At 40.7% G+C, this 19,505-nt stretch overlaps 1 protein-coding gene across 2 annotated transcripts in view; it reads right to left on the minus strand.

Moving 5' to 3' along the window:
• The window catches only part of Wdpcp (WD repeat containing planar cell polarity effector), a 286,163-nt gene that overhangs the window by 150,496 nt on the left and 116,162 nt on the right, over window positions 1-19,505 (minus strand). For both annotated transcript variants that reach the window (XM_057771862.1, XM_057771861.1), the window contains exons 7-9: window positions 9,563-9,677; window positions 7,037-7,170; window positions 3,339-3,530 (exon numbers count right to left, since the gene is read on the minus strand). In XM_057771862.1, the coding sequence (XP_057627845.1) occupies window positions 3,339-3,530; window positions 7,037-7,170; window positions 9,563-9,677 (441 nt within the window). The remainder of the gene's footprint in view (window positions 1-3,338; window positions 3,531-7,036; window positions 7,171-9,562; window positions 9,678-19,505) is intronic.

Raw genomic sequence — 19,505 nt, forward strand, 5'->3', positions numbered from 1 at the left:
GCGACGTTACCATGTAACACACGATAACCCACATATAAACTGCTAAAAAGAATTACATAGGTATGTGCAGACTCATATATGTGCACAGGTGCCTATGTGTGGGTGTGTCCGGGGAGGTGGGAGGGCTGTGCTGTGTGTGGTTCCTCAGGAGGCATCCACCTTGCTCTTTTGCTGGGGTCTCTAACTAGCCAATGGTGCTTGCCAGAGGCTGGGCTGGCCAGTCAGAGAGCCTCAGGGTCCTGCTGTCCCCAACCCCCCAGCACGCACATCCCACCTGGCTTTTTACCTGACCCTGGGATCAAACTTGGGCCCTATGCTGAACAGCAACTGAGTTGTCTCCCAAGCCCCTTCAACAGGGGCCTAATGAATTTACTGATAAAAGTCCCTTTTTCCATACTATTAGCACCCATTTCCCTTAGACTACAGAACTCAGTGCTCCACGCTTCTAGTCAGGATGCACACTATGTGTTTAGAACTCCGTGGTCGGAAACTGGGCCAGGCATTTTCAAATATCCATAAAATAAAATTTAAAATGTTTTCCCTCAGAAAGACAGATAATTTGGTCACAGAGAGTTGATTTCTGTTCCCTTTGTTTTCTTTTCTTATTTTTCTTAGCAGCTTGGTAAGCCAATTTTCTACTTAGACTCGACTGTTAAAACTCTCGTTTGCTTCACTATGTGGGCTTTATCCTTTCCATGGTCTGTTATGCAAAAAAGATGGCTTCAGGGTTTTTTGGTTTTGTTTTTTAAGTTCGCTGTAAAGCAGTGGGTCTCATCTTGGATGAACATGAGATCACCTAGGGAACCTGAAGCAGATTACTGATGCCCCCTCCTGACCGGAGACTCTGATGGAAGGAGTGTGGCAGCCCAGTCTCAGAAGCTCTGCAGGCGGCTGCGATGCACTACCCGGCTAGGAACACTCTTCTAGGATTCTGACACTGTCCAGATAAAAGCTTATTATCTGGGGGGAGGGGACTAGATGGGAATGTTTTTATAATTCTAAAGTTTAACAGATTCAATGATTATTCAATTTCTTCTCTATGAAGATCTCCCCTTTTGGTTCTAATTTCAGTGCTTAAAAGCACATTGACTTATGATTCTGGTGATGTGTTTAAAAAGACTGATGTTGCTAGAGAAAAGGAAACTACTCTCAGCCACTGGTGGCTTTAGCTTACAACATGCCAAAATGTTCCTGTTAAAGAGTAAGTCTTCACACGAAAAAGTAAACCAAGTATCTCCCCCTAAAAATATTGATTTACCTTTTACATAGTGAAATTCACAAAAGTTCCTGGAAAAAATTATAAATATTTTGAATAGTTGGATTTTGATAGCACAACTGAAAGGGACAAAAGCTCAAACAAAATCCCTTGCCAAAAAAATGAATTGCATGCAATAGAATCTCAGACGTGAAAGAGAGTGGACTTGGGATGCAGAAGAGTGCTTGCTTATCTAGTGACAGAGGCTCTGGGATAAGTCCCGGGTAACACAAAAAGTGATACATTCCATATATACATTCATAAAATAGATCAGATGTTTCCACAAAGTGGACACTTTCATAAAAACTATGGAAACAACCCAAAAAAACAGAACTGCACCCCCATAAAGAGACTTAAACATCTCTTTAAAGATGGAATCATTACTTATCAAAATCTAGCTTATGTAATTTCCTTTGATACTGTTTCAGAGGGGAGAAAAGGCTAGCAAAGTCACTCCAGTGTTAATAAAGGCTTGAAGTTAAATCTAGAATAGCTAATAAAAGCAAGAGAAACTGGGTGCCCACCTTGTCTTTGATCACACTGTAAAGCCTTTTCATAATCTTCTCACTATCTGGGTGGAATCAACCACTCAGAGTTGGCTCCCACCATAGCTTACACGCACTCCACCTACAGCAAACTGACACTCCCACGTACCTCAACGTTTTCATGATTGTCTCTCACTTGTTAAAAAAAAAACAAAAAACCCAAGGTCCTTGAAAGCAAAATAGTTTCTTATTCCTACCATCTGGGACGAAACACAGTGCTCAGCAAGGTCATGCTCAAAGCTGCTGGCTACTTCAGGGCGAAACACCATTACTACAGGAAATGGGGAATAACGAGTTGGTGGGTAAATTCAGCCAGGGCTAGGTTTATAAAAGAAAACAACACTGGGAAGGCAGGTCAAGATCATTTTGGGTCAGGCTGAGCTTGGGTTCATCATATACTGAAGACTTAAGTGAAGTGACCAAAGCAGATCTGTGCTTCAGTTCCCATACCTGCACACTTTAGAGCCACCAGGGGCCTGGGGAGAACTTACTATCTTAAAAATAAGAAAACTAAGGCCAGCTACACTAGGTGAAATACCCAAACCAGAACACAGAACTGGGAACATTTACTGCAGAAGAACTGGGGAAGTCCAGTTATAAAGAACACATACATATCAGAAATAAAGGACTAGGACCCTTCAATATTCAAAGACAGCCTAAAGATGGACCTGATAGCACATGCCTTTAAACTCAACAACCAAGAGGCTGAGGCAGGAGGATGAGGAGTTTTAGGCTATGTAACAAAGCCCAGTCTCCAAAATAACCAAAACTCAAAAGTCTGCAAGTTTATGCAGGCGGGGAAGAGAGCGCACAGACTAGCTCATCGCCTCCCAGCACACTCACTGAGAAATACTTCTTAAAGTCTGAAGGTTTAGAGGAAAACACTGGCATAGGCTTGCTCCACCAGTTAAAACTAAAACTAAAAAGGAGAGAACTCTTTAATTATAAAAAAGAAAGCCAAAAGTTTCTGTTTACACAGGTACAAACTAAACACCACACAGGTTCATCCATGTGGATAAGTAAGTGACCACAGCCCTGCTGGGAACAGACAGCAGGAGGATGCCCATGTGACCACAGCTGCTGTGCTTTCCGGGGCTCCTATCAGCAGTCAGGCCCTGGAGAGAACACTGCGCTGAAGTCCCCCATGCCCCACAGGGATCATGAGTTTGCTGTGTACGTGTTGCTATACAGTATGCACTCTTTTCACCAGTTTAACTCTACTTTTCAAATAATGAAACTGCAGCACCTAGAGGTTGGTAACTTACTCAAGCAGACAACGAGGCAGGGGCAGAAGCAGCATGTAAACCCAGAAGCCTGTGGTCTCAATCACTGCACTATCTCAGCCAGTCTGGAATTGTCTGCTTATGCTCCAGCTACGCTACATTTTAGGATCTCATTTTATATTCAATTTCCTTTTGAATATTTGAAAATATAAATTACAGGCTTAAAATGTATTCACACATATTTCAGAATAGGAAAACCAGTAATACTATTTTATTTGCACTTCATTAAAATGGATGCATTTGTTTTAGATTTACCTGCAGTCCTCCTTGAGTAAAACCCAGGAGCAGGAGATTCGCTCTGTCCTTCTCAGAAGAGATTGGAGTCCAAGGCCAAGCGCCATCACTGGCCAGCGGCCACCAGCAAACAACTACATCCTCCGTGGAATTGATAGCTAAGCGACGCTCTAGTGTTCTGTGAGCTGGGCCAGGTATGTCATAATAGGAAACCTAATGGTTAACAAACAAGAAAACATTTATTTTAAAGGATGAAAAATCATCCGAGTATTTCCAAAAAATCAAAGCATCTGTAAATGTAATAAACACAAGTAAATATGCATCTTCCACATGTGCTTCTGAGGGTGTCAGGATTTACCAAATTCCTTTGACACATATATAAAAAAGACATATGTTCAAATTTTTCCCAATTTTTAGCAGAGGAAAGAAAAAAAAGAAATGTGAGTTAGGGAGGAACTAGATGTAACAATTCCAATCAATACAAAATGTGCAGTCATGGTTGCTTGACAGCATCGACCTGCACAGAGGGTTCAGGACTAGCTCTATGAAATGACAGGTGCGGCGCTGCCGACCAAGAGTGTCTCACGACTCTCTAAGACAGAACACGGTGACAACGGCTGACAACAATAAAAGGGAGAAACAACTCGAGGCAAATATCTCTTAAAAGAATATATTATACACACATATTCTGCATAAAAGGGATAAGCCATAGCATCATACGTGAAAGTTTATGCAGCTTCTGAGAATTACACTTCTCTTTCTTAGGAAGGATTTGCCGAATTTATTATTCAAACTATGTTATTTTGGAACATGGTTATTTGAAAACATAAGCACGGCACCATCTGGGTGACACATGCCAAGGAAATATAGATTGCACCGTATTTCTGCTTAAGGAATTAATGGAAGGTTGATAGCTTGGAAGGAAAAAAAACTATCTTGCCATTGCTGGTCAGCAATAATCGAACCACTTTCTGGGGATTAAGCGCATGGCTAAGCCTACTGGACCAGACACTAGCAAAGGGCAGGGGGTCTTCTTATCAGAGAAATGCTTCTGGAGCCAGTCTCACTACATGACAGATTGCTTTCATATTCCTGTCTGCAAGGCAACAAAGGATGGCAGTAATGCGATAATGCCAGAGTGCAATGGGTGTTAAGAACCCGTTGCATTTATGTATTGTATTTAGTAAATAATCAGGCTCATCCAAATTGTGATCTCACCACTCAACCAAGGCCATTAAAATCAAGGTTAATGCTTTAATAATCCTCTGCTATTTTTTTTCCAACGTGGTCAAAAGGAACTCTTTTCTATTTGCATGGCCATAATATTATTGACCTCTTCATCCTCTGAATCCACATCAAAAGGAACCAAAATCAAAGTAATTACCAGTGTTGTTCTCTCCTAGTAAACATTGAACTCCTTGCGCTGTCCCTCAACTGTTAAACTGAATTGGATTTTTAAAATGTGGACAGGAAAGCTTGTTAAAGGTCAACACTTCCGGATATTTATCCTGAAATTCTTCTGGTCAAAATTATTTTAGTGTGAAATAATTAAATTATGGCATAACTGGACAGAAAACCAGAATTATAAATACTCGATGTAAGTCCTTGTTCAAAAATTCAAATGGACAATGGGAAAACACAGATGCATTTATATTTTAAGTAGAAATACTTATAGTTAAGTTTTATGAAATTATTATAACTTCCTTATTTAAGAGAAATACTATAATCACTAAATATTTAAAGACACATGAACATCATATTCAGGTATCCAGCTTGCCATGTAGGCATGCTATAAATTTCTAGATGATAAAGTAAGTTAAAAAGAAGTGATTGGCAGATTCAGTTTTCGTACAATGCAGAGCAGTTGTTGTTTGAGATTTTACGTTTCCTGTGGATTTTAATGGTATTGGTGTTCTGCACTGATACTCAAAAGAGCAGGAAACATGGATAAGTTTCTTAAACTTCCAGTTGAAAAATGGTGGCATTCACTATTTTCAAACATTGCAGTAAGGAATGGAATCCATGGTCTTTCCAGAAAGGAACATATTCCTCCATTGTGTAGCAATGATGTGAAGTGCCAAAAGTCTCCCAAGTCCAAAGGCAGAAATAATGTGCTAATTCCCCTACTGAAGCTTGACCTATTTTTTGTATTTTTTCTTATGCTGCTGACACCCTTGCAGTTTTCTTTAGCTCTCATTAGCTACCATCTTTTAGTCCAGAAGACGTCACTTAGTTACCCATCACAGCTGAAACAAAAGGAGCTAGTCATACAGGATTTTACATAATAAGGTTAATAACACTATAAATGGCATTAGCTAAGAAATAATGATATATTTTTAAAAACCAACATTAGGAAAAAACATTTTAAAATCAATCTAGTTTAACCACTTTGGACAAAAGCAATGCTGTAATAACATTAAAGGGAAACTTTTATTTTTTGACTGACTAAATATAATACATGAATATCATAAATTGCCAAGTAGAGAAAATCATTATCATGCAAATTTTATAGAAGCTCTACAAATCTGCATACAAGCGAGATCATATTTTATTATCACAATGAAAAACTGATTTCAGGTAACTTTTTCCATGTTAAAAAGTAAGTTAAACTCTGTCTTATAAAAATAGATGTTTCGTTTAAACAAATTATATCTTTATTAAACTCTTTCTTATAAGAATAGATGCTTCTTTTAAACAAATTATATCTTTCTTTTGCCATTATTACTTCAATCATCATAAATAACAATTCCAAAGTACAGAAAGTTAGGCACAAAAAAACAGCTTCTAAGCACACACACCAATTACAAGCCACAGGGCTGTTGTGCCTCTGTTATAGACACTTGAGGATAACATATATGTGCATCACTTTAAAGAAAGCTGTATATCAGCTCTGTTCCCACTGAACAGTGAACTGTCTCAAATCCACATCACAGAGGCTGGATCAATCTTGCAAACACAAGTCATTGCTGAAAAGATGCCTTGAACTGAAACAGCCTGGAAAATGTATGAGATGTTCAGCCTTGCAGAGAGCATGCCTTCCCAGCAGTTAAAATGTAAGGGGGAAAATTTAAGCACATCATTTAAAATAAAAATCTTGCCTTAACAGATGTAAAGTCCATGATATGGGGAAACAAATTACCTGGAGTGAGCAGAGGGAGAAAAACTAGCACTCTGAAAGAAATTTCTTTTTGTATTTCCTCTAGTTAAAGTTGGGGTGGGATGTGAGGATCTTCCCACAACTTATTATATTTTCTATTAACCTTTGAAAGACCCTTTTTTCTTCTTTCCTTTCTTAGACTGAAAACCAGAGTAGCTATAAGGATACTTACTGGAACGTGAAAATGGAATACATACTAACATCAGCATGAGAGCCAGCTTTGCCCTCCATAAGCTCAAATACGCCACCCTTAGGCCTACACCACAGGAAAGGTACAAGGCAGACTCAGGCTTCCTGAAATCCACAAATGTTCAAGAGTAAAAACCAGCCGGGCGGTGGTGGCGCACGCCTGTAATCCCAGCACTCGGGAGGCAGAGGCAGGCGAATCTCTGTGAATTCGAGGCCAGCCTGGTCTACAAGAGCTAGTTCCAGGATAGGAACCAAAAGCTACGGAAAAACCCTGTCTCGAAAATCAAAAAAAAAGAGTAAAAACCATAACATTAACTCCTGCGGCTCTAGTGTGCCTTAATGAGTACATGACCACATATATTGAAATTTCTACCTTATAATCCAAGGCTGAGAGTTTTTCCAGTCTCTTATTTACATCAAGAGAATCCATCTTCTTTGTAAACTGAATAAAACATAGTTTGTTTTGTGCCAAAAATGATAAGATGATGAATCTGTCTGTAAGAAGAGCTAAAACAGGGATTTAATGATCCCAAGTTAGACCAAAGTTATAACAAGTTAATACATTTCCACTGAAATGTCATTAAAAGATATTGTCAGAAAATAAATACTAATTGAAGTTGCTAACATCTCCCAAATCCATTTTGAGCGATGTTAAAGATAGTAGACATAAACAGTAACCACCAATACAGTAATATGGCTTGGGTATTTTCCGCTCTCTTTCAGTGACTCTTTCCGTGAAACCCAACGTTTGAAGACCACCACCAAAGGAAGTATTTGGGACCCAGAGCTCAAAACAGGTAAGAGGCTGGGCATGGTGGCACATACCTTTAACTCCATCACTTGGAAGACAGAGACAGGCAAAGTGTGAGGCCAGCCAGGGATACATTGTAAGAGTCTCAAAAAAAAGACATAAAAAAAGATTAAAGAGACTTTATTTGTGTTTATGTACTATTTCTACATTCATATATTCATATAAGTCATTTGAAAATAAGTAAATTGATACTGATCAATGTTCTCTATGGAGTTCTTTTTTTTTTTTAATTTTTCATCTATGGCCTGGTGGTGGTGGCACATGCCCTTAATCCCAGAACTAGGGAGGTAGAGGCAGGTGAATTTGAAGCCAGCCTGGTCTACAGAGTGAATTCCAGGACAGCCAGGACCACACAGAGAAACCATGATTTGAAAAACCACACACAACAAAGTTATCTGTAATTCTTCTTTTGAGGACTTACAAACTGGGTGAAATAAAAGTATGCTCTGCCCAAGCATGTATTACATAAATAATGTTCAATAATGAAGATCAGCAAAAAATACTTCTACAGCTTTATTTCTAAAGAATGTAAGTAGGTATGGGCTATATAGAGCCATTACTATGTGAACTGCTCTCAGGCAAAAATAAAAAAAAAAAAAGAAAGGAGGGAGGGTGGGAGGGATGTAGGGAGAAAGAGAGAGAGGGAGGGAGGGAGGGAGGGAGGGAGGGAGGGAGGGAGGGAGGGAGGGAAGGAGTCACTAAAGTCCACTCTTTGCCCACCCACCTCTGGATGCAAATGCAGTGACCAGCAGGAGGTCTGCACAAGCACCAGAGACTCAGGAGAGCTGCCAAAAAAGAGTCCCATCAGAGTCTGCAATTTGGGTACAAATGAAAGAAATGAGTGGAAAAAAAAAAAGCAACTCAGAAGAGTGTTGGAAGAATATGAATTTGAGAAACCACCACAGTCGGTGCTATTTGCAAAGCGAATGCAGAGTTTAATGAGAACACAGCAGAACATCTCCACGGAGAAGCCCCTTGGCATCACCCCTCCATAGTGGAGGAAGTGGCACGCCCACAGTCCTACCTCCAGCTGCTGGTGCTGGTGCTGCTAATGGGAGCCATCCTGCAGAGTGTTGTCTTTAAAGTTTGCACTTATGCCAGACTGTCCTCAGAAGCGCTGAGTGGTGGTACGAACAGCAGAAAGGGGGCTTTCCCTCTCACCTCTGGCCTCTGCTAGACCACATCTCCCTTTGTCATTCAATTTAAGATACTATTTTTAATTTTTCATGATAATTTGGCCTGTTTTTAGATTTTTTTTCTCTCCAAATAAAGGAACAGAATCTTAAAATCCAGACTCAGCATAGCGTAGCAGAAAGAAAGTAGGTCACACTTGTGTTCGGATCCCAGCTCAGCTACTTCCTCACCACTTAAGACTGACAATTATCCCGAGTAGCTCATATTTATTTTATATTCTAGATATCTACTTATCTACTAGAATGAGAATAGCCATATCTTACATAGTCTCTTTGGCACCCACCATGGAACCTTTATGGCTCAATAAATATTAGTAAACTTCCTACTCAATAAATGGCTTAAAATCTTCTGAATGTGCTTCATACCAACCATGCACAGTACTGTCACTTAAGAGATCTGGCCTTCCCCACTGCATCTCGTGTTGACTTGTGCTGTTTAGAAGTATAACTCCGCATTACTCAGAAGCTAGTATTCATTAACAAATAACAACACAGCCTCATATAGGAAGCAAAGTACTAAGGATATTTCACCAGTGCCTACCTTGGCATATTTGTGTTATTTGTGCATAATTCATTTGCAAAATTTGAATTGTCAATAGCAGAGAAATTGTTTTTAATGAATGAGAAAAGATGACTTTAAAATTATATTTAAAAATGTAAAGAAGAGATTGGAAAGTACTTAGACTCGGAGCCTAACACTTAACAAGAAGTGCACGGACAGTAAATATCAGCTGAAGCCTGCTATTGGTCCCAGGGGTTGTAAGTATGCTACTACAAGCAATTACTTGTTGTGTTTGCAAGTCCCAGGTGGTAATAATTAGTCTACCTGTTGACAAAGTATGTCTCCTGCCCCACTGTTAATGTAGGCAATTGATTTGCACACGGATGTAATTACCATCACTGATGGTGTCTGAGATGAGCTTCCCCACCAGGCTTCTGTCAATCACCACTTTCTCCAGCTGAGGCCCGGAAAGGCTTAGGGACACCAGCACACCTGAACCAAAGAGGAGCTAAAACCAGGTAAGGGTGGGGAGAGAAGAAGATATGCTGAAAATTAGAATCTCTTAAAAATATCTTTCTAATCATACAACTCAACATATTTTCACAAGCATTCAAACCATGAAATTACAGTTTTCCTTCCCAGAAAAACAGTGGCTGGCATTGTGAGAAAGAGACGGGCAGCTAACTGCTGCAGTGCACTCGGGGCCTGAGGAAAGCAGTCTGCAGAATCAGACACCCAATCTTCTAAATGCTTAAGAAATGGCCATGCAGAAAGAACAGCTCTGCTGTGTACTCAGAAAATGAAAAGTGTTGCATTCAAACACCGAAAGGTTCGTGTTGACATCCGAAGCTTAGACTGTTTCTGGAGGTTGGACCCCCAGTGCTGCTCACAGACTCCATAAAGTCATGACTACAAGATAAACAGCAAAGTTGGAACTTAAGCCCAATTCACTGCCTCAAACGAAAAATTTTAACCAAAAACATCAAAAGAAATATAAAATAAGACAATTAGGTAAACTGCTAAAAAAATTAAAGTCATATGTAATAGACGCCATCAATAATTTCACAAGGAAAAACAAAGCTAGCAAAGCCTTTGGCCTTCCAGGGCCAGTGTCCAGCAGCTGTTCAGAGAAGGAGGCTGGATGGAACCGTAGGAATTTTACAGCACTCCTTTCCATCTGGAGCAGCGTAATTCATTCATCTCCAAATGTTGAAAACTTCTGAAAGGACTCTGCATATGTGTGTGCTTGTTATCTATGGGATTTTGAAATATCAACATTGGAAGAAATTGTTTCACCTTCAAGGCAACAGACTCAAAGCTGATGAATCATGGAATAGCATATGGCATAAGAAGAAAAAAAACCAATTGTTAGTAAACTAATCACGAACATGCCAGCCAAACTCAAAGACAACTATGACTTAAACAACATGGGGAATCCCCCGCCCACCTAGGCATCATGTCCCAGCTAGTGACGAGATTCTCTGTTAAGACAAATTTGGACATGTGTGAAAGACGAGCAGCATGGGGGACCAGAGTCCTTTGGGGAAGGGGGGAGACCACAGTTGCCTACTACTGGAATCTCTGTCCCAGGCAGCAGAAACCTTGCTTGTATCTGACTTATAGACTGCTCTGCAAAGCCACAGCAGGGCATGGGAAGAATACTCATCTTTAGGAGTTTGGGAAGGAAAAGAAGGCATAGCTGTTCAAAGAGTTACAAAATACTTCAGAATTGAATTAACCTCTACTGAATTAATCCATCCTTACTACATATCTTGATAGCAAATGATTCACTATTTCTATGGGAATTTAACAGCACGTGGTCTTTGCTCCCCGAATTTTCCCTTCTCAGACATTCAGAAAGGCATGACGTGAGGCCCAATTTTCCTATCTGTTTCTTTCCTTTCAAGTCTGTCCAAGACATCACTAAATTATGTCCTCTTCTATTTATTTTTCTTAATAAAAATGTATACCTATTTTGCTAAGCATGCCTTCTCTTAGACACCGATGGCTGGCGACTGATGACACTGTCTTGGCCACATTAATCTTCGTGCCTCCAGTGCGAGGCACACAGCAAGCACTCAGGAAACATGTGGAGAAAACTTATACCTAACTCATCATCATAGTAGATAATCACACCTAGAGGAAACTTAACCGAACCTTCCATTTTCACAAGATACAGGTACCACTGCGATCTGTCTGTAACCATGCACTTTGGCTGGGGAGGAAGCTTAGCTGGCAGTGTACTTGTCTAGTAGGCAGGAAGACCTAAGGTATTGAAATTCTTTTAATTAATTTTATTTATTTTGTGATGCATATGTATAGTCACATGCTAGTTGTACACATTGCCAAAGCCTGCATGTGAAGACCAGAGAAGAACTTGTAGATCTGAGTTCTGTCCTTCCTCCATCATATGGGACACAGAAACCAAAGATGCATTGTAGGCTTTTAGGAGAAGCCTTTACTAGCTGAACCATCTTACCAGCCTAAAAGTTCTGAGTTCTGTATCCGGCATGGAATAAACTAGGCATGGTGGTGCAAGCCTGCAATCACAGCGTGTGTGAGGTAGAAACAGGAGAATCAGAAGTTCAAGGACATCCTTGGCTATATAGTTAGTTGAAGGCCAGTTTGGACTGCTTGCTGCCCGACCCTATTTCTAAGAAACCAAAACAAACAAAACAAAATACATGCAACATAGAACTGAGTACCACCAGTGACCAGAGGCTCACTATGTCTCTGATGGCTACCTTAATTGGGACAGCACCAGTTGATTTAAACACATGGAAGGACATTCTTTTATCTATTTAACAAAACCTAAATGTTGATTACATGACATGCCTGCAACTAAATTTAATGGCTCAAAAATGAATCAAATACAATCCTTAAAAGTAGTTAAACAGCCAATAGAAGTGACATGAGCAAGTGTAATAAAGTAGTGGCACCAAACCTATTATGCGGTTTGAATATACATGGGCAACTGACTAAGGGGTGAGTCTAAGACTTGAGGTTAAAACCACAGCTGCCTTTTTAGAGCTTCAGCCTCAACCTCAGTTTTTTCCAGTTGCACCGCTGCATACATCAAAAGAACGGCACAATGGTTAGAGCAGGACACTGAAATCAATGGTGGCCAGTTGTGTGACTCTGAGTTACTTAATATCTGTGTCTTCACTTCCTCATCTCAAAGAAGACATGATACTATCTTCCTCAAGGATGAGGGTTAAGCAACTTTATCAACAAAATTTGTAATAACGCCTGGCACAGTGTTTGCGATGATTACTGCTATCTAACCATTCCTACGAGTTCTCATCATACTGCTTACCATCTCTGAAGTCATTGTTTTGTCTTAATAAAAACTTAGCACCCATGCTGGACTCAGAATTGGACATGAAACACTGGCCTCCAGGGGCCTGAGGTTTGACTTTTATTTACTGATGCTGTGTGGACATGACGTGTGTGTTCATGTCCTATGATGCATATCCCATGGGGCAGGCTTGGCCTTTAGAGGACAACTCTTGGGAGCTGGTTTTCTTCCTCTGCCCTGGATTCCAAGAATCAAACTGGAGCCAACAGGCTTCTGTGGCCAGTGCTTTTACCCACTGAGCCACGGCATCAGCACCCCAGGTGCATTCTAATCAGAAAAAGGACGATCTTTTGACACTTTTCCAGTCTGCAATGATTTCATAAGGGCATTTACCTTCAAGCTTCAGAACTTTGGAACTAAATTTCCCCAACTTTCTCATTTCTTTCTCTGTATTTTCTGCTATCACCATCATTGCCATGAAAGAATCATCCTCTCTGAACACAAGCTGCTCTACAGTATATGAACCGTGCTATGCTATAAAATTCATTAGAAAAAGGCTGTTTTTGTGGAAGGGAAGAAACATGAAACTTAGGGGAATAGGTGCAAGAGGCAACTGATACTGGGGAAGATTCAAAAGCCAGAGTGTTACAGAGCAGAGGGCGTGAGCAGGGATCACACAAACTGCACATGGAGTAGTAGCAGTGACTTCTGCACTTGGTACGCCATTAGGCCCTTTCACATGCTGACTCATTCAGCCCCCACACATATATCCAGTGTATTAAATGAGCTAGGCACTGTTCTCAAACTACAGTTTGAGTACTTATCTCAAACTACATCAGTGAACAAAGAAGCAATGCTTTGGCTTTTGCTATCCTCATGGAGCTTGCATTTGAATGTGGATGTAGATAATAACAAATATAATTCAAATATAATAGCAGTCAGTGCTAAGCTGTATGGAGGAAAAGCATAGCAAGCTGGAGATTCTAGGAGGATGCTGCTTTGAGCATGAGGAATAATAAACAAAAGGACCTTGGTGAGGAAATGCCATGTGAGCACAGATCCAAAGAAAGGGAATGGAGAGCGTACGTAGGACCAGGAGAAATGGAATCTAAGGCAGAGGAACAACAGCACAAACTGCAGCAGACTATGCCATGGCTGCCTAGGGAAAGCTGGCCCAGGGACCAAGGGGAACAAGAGGCCTGGGCCCTCACAGACAGTAGTGTGCAGAGGGGGTCAAGGGCCAGCTTACACTGGAGCGTGTTAATGAGAAGACAATACATTTTGGCAGAAACCTGTATTAAGTAAGGGAGGGGTAAAAACATGCAATCCATTGGGAAATCCTTCCAGCCACCCCAAGAGAAGACAAGGACTTGAACCAGAACAGCCATACCAGAGAAAATGATGTGGACAGTCTTAAGACAGACTTAACTGACAGACAACTTACTGACAGCCTGTGGGCTGCGCACTGCCAAGGATAGCTATGTATGTGACCCAACCCCAAGTGCTAAGCTTACTTAAAACATCCTGGGATTTCTTCACTATCTATTTTGAAAACTCAACTGTGTGGTACTTGAACGTAACTGTAGACAACATCGTATCTCAATGTCAAAAGGTTGGATATGCCTGTAAGAGTAACCACTAGCATTTGCTGAAGGGTTGAATATGACATGTCTTGCCTGAGCAACATGGTTTACTGAGGTAAGGAACAATAGAGGCAAAATTTAGACTATATAGCATGAGCAGTTTGGGTTTCATCAAGTTAACTCACTATAGAATTACAAGTGAAGATAACCTTACAAAAAGTAGAAATGGAGTCATCAACAATATCAAAGTCAAACAGATGAACGCTCTTTACAATTTAATAGAAAGAGAGAGAGAGAGAGAGAGAGAGAGAGAGAGAGAGAGAGAGAGAGAGAGAGATCTAAAGTCTGAGCTCAGGGGTTCTAGTGGTCAGTGGGCTAGATGTGTGACACTTGTGTCTCTCTCTGCAGGAGACAACACTGTATTTTCTACAGGAGGAGGACTGAATGATCCTTTTACCTTAAAAATTCAGTTACACCTCTTAGTGAAAAGAGGTTTGGGTACCTATTAAAATCAAGGTGTGTCTGCCACTTTTGATTATTTAAGTGTCCTGTGACTAAAGCCATCCCTGACATCAGCTTTTGGGAATATGAATATACAAATTAATTAATAAACTAACTAGTGCATTTTCTGAGAGCCTGTTGGGGAACATCAGTTTTACAACTACTAGTGACAAAGAAAATCCTGGAGTGGTGCAGGAGACAACTAAAGGTTAAAAAATAAAAAAGTCTGAAACTTAGGGGGAAAATCTATCGAAAACAAAAGATTCACTCACACCTTTGCCTTTCTCACCAAACACGTGCATATTTTAGTACTCTAAGATGGAGAGAGCCTGGGTATGACTTGGTACGACAAGAAGGAAAAAGCATTCTAAGGTTCTGTTCCATGGCAAGGTGTAAGAATGTTCAGAAAGCTCAAAAAATGAGAGAGCAGTCCAAGGAACAAAGTAGGCTTCTGAGAGCAGCTGGGGAGACAAGTCTGGCCCCAGGGAGCCCCATTTGAACAGCTCCCTGCAGCTGGAGGCGCTGAGCAGTGCCGGGGTCTGTCCTCTTCACACAGGACACATCTTCACTACCCTGCTCTGCTGCCTTTATCATTTCCTCTCTGTTGTCTTCAATAAGCTCAGGGATTTTGTTGTTGTTTATTTTGTTTTAAGAAACTCAGAAGTGATTCTAGAGTTGTTCAGGTGGCTCTTCAAATCGGTCTCCTCTAACTGTGGCGGTCTGGTCTGAACACCGTATCGAAAGTAGAATAGCACTTAAGGAAAAAAATATTATATCTATCTGATCTAGCACTGATCAAAACATAGAAACAACAAAACAATATGTTTAATTTATTTGACAGGTCTAACCCTATGTGAGGGCCTCCTGTATACATACAGAGGTAGACAGATGGAGACAGGGTGGTGGATAAGGCAGCATAAATTGATTATATGTGTATAGAATATAGAATATCTTAGAGGAAAATGGAGGCTTTAGTTAGCATAGGTAAGTGACTAGAAGAGGTGGATTAAATCCACAACCCATGAAGACACCCAATACATGGCTGGAGACATGGTTAAGGAGGTATACATTCTTACTGTTTGAGCATGAAGGTCTGGGTTCCAATGCCCAGGAATCTCAGAGAGACCAGGTGTGCCAGTGCACCTGGACTCAAGTATTAACTGGTTCAAGTAACTGTGCACAAGCTACTCCATATTATCAACCCAAAGAACTTCATTGAGTTCAATATTCTTACTGGGTAAGGGCACTGCCCTGAGTCCATGTGATTGTTATCATATCTGAGTAAATATGAAAGGGGAAGGTAGGCTGGGTCAATAAGAAAAATCAACAATTGTTGATAAGTCTTCCATGATGATCATGCATCCAAAACAGACGGCATGAGACATAAGGCCTATGGAAACAACTGAGCTAAGCACCACAGCCCACAGGGGCAACCCTCAGAGTAGTCTAGGGAAAAAAGCACCACAACAACGTCTAATACAGCCCACTCAGGAAATCTGCAGTAAAGACCAGGGTCATTGTTTATCACGTTGCCTGTAGAAAGTGCTTTCTGCAATCTATTCCTTCATTCAGCAGAGAAACCATGCCTGATTGATCCACTGAAGTACAAAGATGAAGGTGAATTGGTTCTCAACCTTCCTCATCTTATGGTGACCCCAGCCATAAAATCATTTTCGTTGTTACTTCATAACTGTAATTTTGCTACTGTTATAAATTGTAATGTAAGATATCTGACATGTGACCCAAAGGGGTCATGACCCACAGGCTGAAAACCCCTGGGCTAAGATGAGGGTAAAAAGTTGAGTCATTATACAGAATTACTTCAGGACAAGAAACAGTAGGGAAAAGTCTTTGTCTTGATAGAGAACTATTAACATAAAATTTCTCCAAAGACCTATGTATATTGTTCAACATGGGGAACAAATTCATGTCAAAAGATATATCTTTCTGTTTTATCTACTTAAGTTTAAGAACTATCATTTTATTTTTTTTACTATAAAACAGAAGATACTACACTTTAATCCTATGTATTTCAAAATAAGAAAACTGACCATTCCTAGAACATATTCAGGTGGTCAAATTCACAAAAAGAATAAAATAAGGAAGTTTTTATATTGCCAGTTCTTTTAAAATCTAAAGGGATAGAAAATGAACAGTAAGACATATATAGCACATTGACACATTTTATCATTTACAGAAGCCTGTGTACATGTTATAAAGAACAATAAATGCTGGTGTATCATGTTCAGAACAAGCATGCAACTTAAGGAGAATACAATATGGCTAACTCACTAATTCCCAACCAGATGAGGATAGCCACTAACTACAGAGCTTATAATTAGTGAAAAGCGGAGACAAGACAGGTCCACTGTTGACAGTTCTACACCCTGTCTACCATACTCAGTAATATCCTCAGTTCCTGCTCTTCAGTGAGCCTGTCTGCAGCACCTCATGTTTGCTTTTCTTCACCCTAAGCCAATAGTTTTCAAGTGGGGTGATTTGGGACACCAGCCAGCAATGTCTGGTGACACTGTCTGTGGTGATCACCTGTCTTAGTTAGGGTTACTGCTGCTGTGATAAACACCACGACCAAAGAAACTTGGGGGAGTTTATTCAGCTTATGCGTCCAAATCACAGTCTGTCATCAGGTACTCAAGCAGGGAACAGACCTACACACAGGAGCCGAGGCAGAAGATATAAAGGAGTGCTGTCTTCTGGCTTGCTCCTCATGGCTGGCTCAGCCTGCAATCTTACAGAACGCAGGACCACCAGCTCAGGGATGGCACCATCCATAATGGGCTAGGCCCTCCCCCATCAATCACTAATTGAGAAAATGCGCTACAGCCTGCAGCTGGGTCTTATGGAGTAGTTTTCTCAACTGAGGCTTCCTCCTCTCTCATGACTCCAGCTTGTGTCAAGCTGACATGAAACAAGTCAATACATTGCCTCTCTCTCTTAGTCACAGAGCCTTACCTGCAAACAGCGCCTGGAAATGAGCGGCTGTGGAGGCCAAGGTTTTCCTACAGCACCATCAAGCAGATCTGGCAGCTCCTTTAATACTAACCAACATTTTTCTCACACAAAGAAAGACAGGAAGCTGCCCTCTGTTGTGAACAAGGACCTGATCACATGGAGTTGTGGGCAGTGCACACTGCAGACATAGAGCCTGCAGGAGATCTGCTTCCTGTTTCCCTCACAAGGTGCGGTGCTATGATGAGTACAGCCAGCTGTTAAGACAGAAGGAGCCTCAGGGCAAATCATGGGGTTACTGTAGCGTGTGCTAGAAAGATCCTGTTAGGACACCTCTGTTTTCACTCCAATTCCTTGCACAATAATCAGTCTTATCTATAATTTAGCCTCTTGAGCAATTCATCCATCAGGTGGGAATGCCCCAGGCACATAAGCCATGTCTATGACTCCAGATATATCTCAGACTGTAAACTGATAAACCGCCGCTGCAGTTAATAATAAATCAGTTGCTTCTGAGCTTGGCTATTGTGAATGTTGTTACTACACGAAAACAAATAGAGATAACATAAGCTACAGATAAGTTTAATTAATCAGAATATTTCTGCCCACATGCAGGATACATTGTAGAAGAGGGAATGACGTTTCCAAAGCTACAGATCTGTACAAACAGCACCATTCCATTTTACTCTGGGGAGAAACGAGCGGAACATGTGTCCATAGAGCACACTTGAGCAGGACAAGCACCAAAGACTGCAGGAAGAGCACCAAAACTGTTGATAGTTGACGTCACAGACATAAAACTGGGTGCTGGATGGCAAGAAATAAATTTAAGCTCTTGCTTAGGCATCTTAAAAATGACTGTTAGCCCTGGCCAGAGTGCAGAGCCTGGACCCACACCGCTGGTGGTTCGGTAGGATGGTGCAGTCACCATAAAAACAACTCAGCAGCTCCTCAGATGGCAGGTGTGACAGCAGATCATATAAATCTAGGCTCGTAGAAGGCCGGGCCAGAAGCACTGCCATAAATTATATACTAGAAGCTAGCCTGAGCTACAAAGTAAGATCCTGTCTCAATAAAACAGCAAAACAAAAGTTAACCAGCTACTGTATAATACAAAATACTGCTACTGGGTGGAGAGCCAGGAGAACCAACAAGAGTGGTTAAACACAAACACAAAATGTCCTTAGCATTATTTACTATAGCCAGACAGTAGAAACACCACACCGCAGAATGGATAAGTTGAATGTACATATTTAACCAATGGAATATTAGTCAGCTATAAGACTGGAGTTCTGATAACATAGATGACCGCTGAACACATTATTCTAGGAAACTAGTCTTCGTAAGGCTATACAGTACTAGGCCTGGGCTTTGTGGCCAGACCCTAGCTCCACAGAATAAAAACCAAACAAATCAAGCACTCATATAAGAAGGTCAGGCTTGGTGACTCAGACTTATCAGTTGGAAGAAAGGTAAAACATAAAGATCAGAAATTCAAGGCCTGCCTGAGCTACAGAATGACTTCACAGCCAGCAACTCAGTGTGAGCTACCTCAAAATCAAAAAGTAAAAAGATACCAGACCTTTATCTTAGGACTCGGGAGGCAGAAACAGGCAGATCCTGGAGTTCGAGACCACCGTAGTCTACAAACATGCTCCAGGACAGCCTTGGGTTCAATCTCTAGAAATGCAAAAATCAAACACATTTTTAAAGTATAAATAAATAAATAAGACTTTTAAAAGACTTTGGGTATTTTCCTATAGAATTTTCCTAAAATAAACAAGCTTCTAAAATATATTATCACAAATATGCTTCCTATGTTCTGGTTGTAAAGAAATAGCAGGAGAGTGTTTCTGAAGAATCAGAACACTGAAAATCCCCAGATCCATGCATCACTAAAAGGATCAAACAGAACCAGAGAGTGAGTTGCTCTGTGATCTATTTTAATAGATAGTAACACAATCTATTTTCCATGAGAGGACTT

Source organism: Chionomys nivalis, chromosome 6, assembly GCF_950005125.1.
Source record: "Chionomys nivalis chromosome 6, mChiNiv1.1, whole genome shotgun sequence".
Classification (NCBI taxonomy): Eukaryota; Metazoa; Chordata; class Mammalia; order Rodentia; family Cricetidae; genus Chionomys; species Chionomys nivalis.